Source organism: Ranitomeya imitator, chromosome 7 (assembly GCF_032444005.1).
Source record: "Ranitomeya imitator isolate aRanImi1 chromosome 7, aRanImi1.pri, whole genome shotgun sequence".
In the NCBI taxonomy this organism is placed as follows: domain Eukaryota; kingdom Metazoa; phylum Chordata; class Amphibia; order Anura; family Dendrobatidae; genus Ranitomeya; species Ranitomeya imitator.
In genome coordinates this window covers 183,038,222-183,044,261 of record NC_091288.1, presented here as the reverse complement: position 1 = coordinate 183,044,261, position 6,040 = coordinate 183,038,222, and the positions used below count along the sequence as shown (strand labels likewise).

The following is a 6,040-nucleotide window of genomic DNA, read 5'->3' as shown; positions in this document are numbered from 1 at the left end:
CTACTGTCAAATTCTCACGTGAGAAAGTCGCAGTTAGAAATGAAGCAGTCATTTCTTTCATCACATGCAAGGCACCAGTGTCCCCCTACAACTGGAAGCTATCCTGTTGCCAGGCTTCCCAGCAGGAGGAAACGCTGAAGAATTCTGACTGTGAAAGCAGGAGACATACAGTCAAGACTAGGCCTGACAATCGGAACACATGGGAGCAGCGTTGGTGGGGGATGGGAGGAATACAACTGGAAAAGAAAGCACTACCTTCCTCATCTACAAGCCTCATACAGATCTCCAGGTTTAGGACAGGTAACCAATGAGTCACATAGCATTTTTTTTCAATCTCCATCTTTTAAATTCTCAGTGAAAACTGGAATGCACAAGTGCCATCCGATTTATGGATGCAAATCGTGCATGCTGCAGTTTTCTCCTCTGACAGAGTTGGTCTGAGAAAAAAAATAAAAATTACAAGGCCCCAATGAAATAACATTGGTCCGAGCACGAACTGATGTTTTTTTTCGGATCGCACTCTGACCAAAAATACAGTAATCTGCACCTGCCCTTAGTAAAGGAAAAATAAAATCCCAAATACTTTTTGGTATGTTCTGGACAGAATTTATTGGATGGTGTAAACTTTATGCTAGTTTTAGCTCATGAGAACATTCCATGACCGCATTTCTCTGTTGTACATTTATAGCAGCAGCGACTGTAACCCTTTAGGAGCCCGCACTGTCCATGACGAGATCTGACAGAGGGAGCCAAGACAGGCACATTGGTTTATAAAGCTACCTCCATCGTCACCATAAAAAGGCACCTCCCCTGTCCATAGGGACATTCATAGACGAAAAAGTAGCCCGTGAAATGGTTTCCCAAACGTTACATGTCAGCACGATGAACGGGATCCAGTGGCAGTGAGAAATGATCGGCGTCTATACAATTAAAAAGAAGTAGTTGTCATCAGGATTTCCGTAAAAACGCCAAGTGAAGGTAAGACTCATCTTGGCTGTCACCTGAGAACAAGGCAAGTTTAAAAGGTGTCACATCCCGAAAAGTTGAGTATTTTCTTGTATTAGTAATTCCAGCGCAATTCCATAAGGGGTTCTCCATTACCGCGGCTTTCAGAATCACAGCGTCTGCATATCTTTACAACACTGTTCACATTCTTATCTCCAGAATTCTGGAACAAAAACGACAATAAAAGAAGTGACAAATCCCCGTTATGCCATATGGACCACGTTGACTACAATGAGGTCCTTTTGGTTTCTGCTATGCATTTTACCCCAAAACAGGTACGATTCCCTCCACTATTTTGAATGGAGCTGTGGCTCCAACACAAATATAAACGGCATAAAAATAAAAAAAATGCCCTTTAAATACGCATCCTTTGTACACCCTTGGCAGGTACAGACGTGCTTCTAGAATATCGTGCGCCATCATTTACAGTAGTTCTGTAAGCAGCTTTAGTGGAGAATCCCTTAAAATTCATGTTTTTTTTGTTTGTTTTTTGCAGTCATGCCCAATGATATTAAACATTTAGACCATGTTTGGTATTAAAGAAAAAAAACCTTAAAATTTGACTGCCAAAATGTTAAATGTTCACATGCATGAAAGAGTTTACTTTTTTCTTTTTTAGCAGTCACTCATAGCACTGTCGTCTAGTTTCGCTAACATGCCACACATTTGCCATAAAAAAAGAAAAATATATAAATAAAATCCAGATTGGCACTCTATTTTTGCAATAGTCATCAACTAAGATACCGACACAACATGGTGATAAACTGAGTAGGACACACGCAAAGGGTAGGATGCCCATCCTGAGGTCCTATACTAGTCCCTACCATAAATTAAATAGGAGTTTTCTCCCGGTGAGACTGGCAGCTACCTGGGCAAGCGCAGCTGCTTATCCTTACACCCAGGGGCCGTCCAGGAAAATAGAGTTACACAAATGAAATAAAAGTCCCCTAAAACAGTACAAAACAGAAGAGCTTCAGTCCGTAAGGAAAAACTACTGTCTTTATCAGGCATCGCACGAGCTCCACCTTTCCTGAGAGTCAGATGACGAAGGTCTTTATGTAAACTGGCAAAAATGTATTGCGACAATTTGCGCGCAGCAGAGGAGATTTCCAGAACGCTGTGTATTAGATCAGCTTCGCGGTGGCAATGGTCACCGATGTCTTCTTTAGCTCTTGGAGGATAAGAACATGACCCGTCCATCGTTATCTTACTGTAGAGGTGGCCACTAGTGGATTTCTATGTGGACCTGGAGGAAAAAAAAAAAAAAGGAAATAATGATTAAAGTTAGAAATACCGAGAACCTACTCTAACTTCACAGGTGCCTTGGTTATTATCTAGTGTCCTAGACTCGAGAGCATTATAGGTTCGGGCCGGGACACTAATAAGACATTTACGCTGCCCGATTATCAGCAACAATCACTCATTCCTGATCACTGTGCAGTGTAAACCCAACGAATGTGCATTTTGTTCTTTTTCAAAAAAAAAAAATCATCATTATTGGCAGCACATCATCTGTGCAAACAGGATCTCCGCTGCCAAGAACAATGTCAGCCTGCGCACAGAACAAGCTATCACTGTCCGTCCGGTCCAAATAGGCTATTAAACAACCACAGATCATACAGTGTCAAGTTCCCCAAGCCGACATGTAGGTGGAACAGGTCAAAAAATTATATGCAATATTCTGTTTGCTTGTTTTTCCGGTTTCTGTATATAGCTCCTATGCAGAGCTATGTATCTCAATGGACTATAAAGACACCCTATGTGGTCCGATCCTGCAGTCATACTCCTGCCGTCCATTGTTTCTCCAAAGGAAGTATGATTGCAGGATCCGATGTAAAATTTATATATATATATATATATATATATATATATATACACACACAGGGTGGAGCGCGGTAATTTGCTTTTTTGCACTGCATGCTGTGGCGGCACTGTCGGTCGAAGAGAGGGGAGAGTGGGTGTGGCTTACAGTGGCTGATGGGAGATTTGTATTCCTCTGCCTTTCAGTTGCCATCATGCAGTGGACACGTGAGGAGAGGTCATTTTGTGTTGAAGCGTATTTTTCAAATGCCCACTCGATCATTGCAGTGCAGCGTGCTTTTCGTTTACAATTCGCTGTTCCTCCACGCGGACGTGTTCCTGGATGGCAATCAATTGTAAATTGGGTGAATGCATTCAGAACAGCAGGGAATGTGTCATGTGTACGAAGGGGACCTGAGAGAAGGATTACAACACCACAAAACATCGAGAGAGTTAGAGCAGCAGTACTGCAATCTCCGAAACGCTCTGCTCGGAAGCAATCATTTGCTCTTGGCATTTCAAGACGTTCTCTCCACCGGATTCTTCATGATGAACTGAATTTTCACCCGTATAAAATGTGCGTGGTCCAACATTTGTCAGCATGGGACTATTTGACACGGCGGACCTCTTGTGAAGACATGTTAGCAACGATACCCCGTGACGCAATTGTGTTTTTTTCTGATGAGGCACATTTTCACCTCAGTGGGTGTGTAAACAAACAAAATATGCGTTACTGGAGTGAAACAAACCCCAGAGAAGTTCACGAGAGACCTCTGCATTCGGACCGCGTCACTGTGTGGTGCGCCATATCACGAGTAGGCATCATTGGTCCTTACTTTTTTCAGGATAATGGTCGTGCCATAACTGTGAACTCCGAACGGTACTTGTCTATGATACAGGATTATTTTCAGCCGGCTCTTGAGGCAATGGAACTAGAGGATACATGGTTCCAACAGGATGGTGCCACTGCACACACAGCGAGGGTTACCATGAATTGTTTGAGGCAAATGTTTCCTGGACGGCTTATCTCTTTCAGGGGAGATGTGAACTGGCCAGCACGCTCACCAGATTTAGCCCCATGCGATTTTTTCCTTTGGGGTTACCTGAAGTCTAAGGTGTATATCAACCGTCCCAACACCTTGGAAGACCTAAGGAACAATATTGAAGCTGAAATTGGCGGAATAACAGTGGACATGCTTGTTAGAGTTCATGAAAACTTCAGAAAACGTATGCAGCAGTGTGTGGATAGCGAAGGTCGACATTTGCCAGATACACTATTTAAAACCATGTAATTTAAAAATTCCATTACTGTTCAGTATAATTAAAATATAAAATAAATTTTTCTAATGATCATAATTTTTTTATTTCATTCCCAAATCAGCAAATTACCGCGCTCCACCCTGTATGTATATATATAAAGTTATTTTTTTTCCTCCGGACAATTTTCCAAATCATAGCTCTTCCCATAGTTGTATATTATATATACACACGCGCTAATACAACTCTATGGAGCGAAAAACAAACTACTGGAAGGAAGGGGGGGCTCATTGGGCCTGGAGCGGCCCTGGGTGTAGGCAGTGACGTGTTTTGGATAGCATGATGCTCTGGTAATGTGAGATAGCGCAGATTATTATTATTATATATGTGATCTCATACAGATGGTCAGATAGATCGATTCTGCATCCATTGATACAAGGATCAGCGGTGCGACAGATGCTGGACGGTGCGACAGATGCCGAGCGGGGCGACAGACGCCGGGCGGCGCGACAGACGCCGGGCGGCGCGACAGACGCCGGGCGGCGCGACAGACGCCGGACGGTGCGACACGCTGGGCGGTGCGACAGACGCTGGACGGTGCGACAGTCGCTGGGCGGTGCGACAGACGCTGGACGGTGCGACAGACGCTGGGCGGTGCGACAGACGCTGGGCGGTGCGACAGACGCTGGGCGGTGCGACAGATGGGGTACTCAGGCTCACACTGTGGTGCCAATCCCACTAGGGCAGGGCACTACCTACACAGCCTCGGTAACACTGCACACTCCCCCGCATGACGTCACAGCTGCACAGATACAGAGCCCGGCGCCCTCACCTGCAGCCTGATGTTCAGCATCATGGAGGCGATCACATACAGATAGGGGAACTTGATCCGCAGCCTCCAGGCCAGGTTGAAGAAGATGAGCAGGGTGCGGGACAGGCCTTTAGAGAAGACCCCATAGGAGCGCACAGCGGCAGACTGGGAGAACCAGACGACCAGCTGGGACAAGGACGCCATACACCCCGCCGAGCCAGGGGGAGGCCGCCGCTCACACTGGCACACAGCGCCTGCAGCCGGGGACGGACATGTCCGCGGAGACTGTAACTGAACGTACACAGCGCTGACCCGGAAGAGACTCCGCGGCGCCGCCTCCTCAGCGCTAGGGACTCGGGACGTGTCTGCCGTTACACCGGGTCAGCGCCGGGCGTGGGTGTGCCGTAAGGCAGGTGCTCATAGCAACCAATCACATGGCGCCTCTCATGTCCCAGTTAGGAAATGAACGAAGTGGTGTGATTGGTTGCCATGAACAACCGATTCTTGAAGGCATAACTAGGCATCTCCATACATGACCACCACCGCACTTCTGGGGGCTGTGAAGCTCTAAATGTAGTCATGTCTGCAACATCCTTTGTCACCAGTGGCGTAACTCGAGTCTGATGGGGCCCGGATTTTGATTGGGGTACCCCTGCCCATCCTGGTATATGTCCCTAATCCTGATATATATTTTTCCCCATTCTGCCGCTGTTCTTTAATGTATCACAAAAAAAAAACAATACTCACCAGCGGAGTTCATAGACATCATGGGGCTCCATAACAGACATATAATGCATCCCATAATCACCCATAAAGTATAATGCAGAGCTCATAGGCATGAAGTATAATGCACCCCATAGTCATCCATAAAGTATAATGCACCCCATAGTCATCCATAAAGTATAATGCACCCCATAGTCCTCCATACAGTATAATGCACCCCATAGTCATCCATAAAGTATAATGCACCCCATAGTCATCCATAAAGTATAATGCACCCCATAGTCATCCATAAAGTATAATGCACCCCATAGTCACCCATAAAGTATAATGCACCCCATAGTCATCCATAAAGTATAATGCACCCCATAGTCATCCATAAAGTATAATGCATCCCATAGTCATCCATAAAGTATAATGCATCCCATAGTCATCCATAAAGTATAA

At 45.4% G+C, this 6,040-nt stretch overlaps 1 protein-coding gene across 1 annotated transcript; it reads right to left on the bottom strand.

The window, feature by feature from the left end:
* Positions 1-591: 591 nt before the first annotated feature.
* On the bottom strand, positions 592-5,254 carry SMIM10L3 (small integral membrane protein 10 like 3). Its single transcript, XM_069734187.1, has 2 exons — positions 4,895-5,254; positions 592-2,251 (listed from the first exon to the last, which is right to left on the bottom strand). Exons 1-2 carry the CDS (start codon positions 5,075-5,077, stop codon positions 2,231-2,233), a joined length of 204 nt encoding a protein of 67 aa, XP_069590288.1. The 5' UTR covers positions 5,078-5,254; the 3' UTR covers positions 592-2,230.
* Between the last annotated feature and the right edge of the window lie 786 nt (positions 5,255-6,040).

Bases quoted from the DNA above. Each gene is read 5' to 3' on its own strand.
- SMIM10L3 (XM_069734187.1), bottom strand. From the start codon at position 5,077: ATGGCGTCCTTGTCCCAGCTGGTCGTCTGGTTCTCCCAGTCTGCCGCT. The intron at 2,252-4,894 runs GTGAGGGCGCCG...TTTTTCCTCCAG, and splicing joins TGCTGAACATCAGGCTGCAG to GTCCACATAGAAATCCACTA.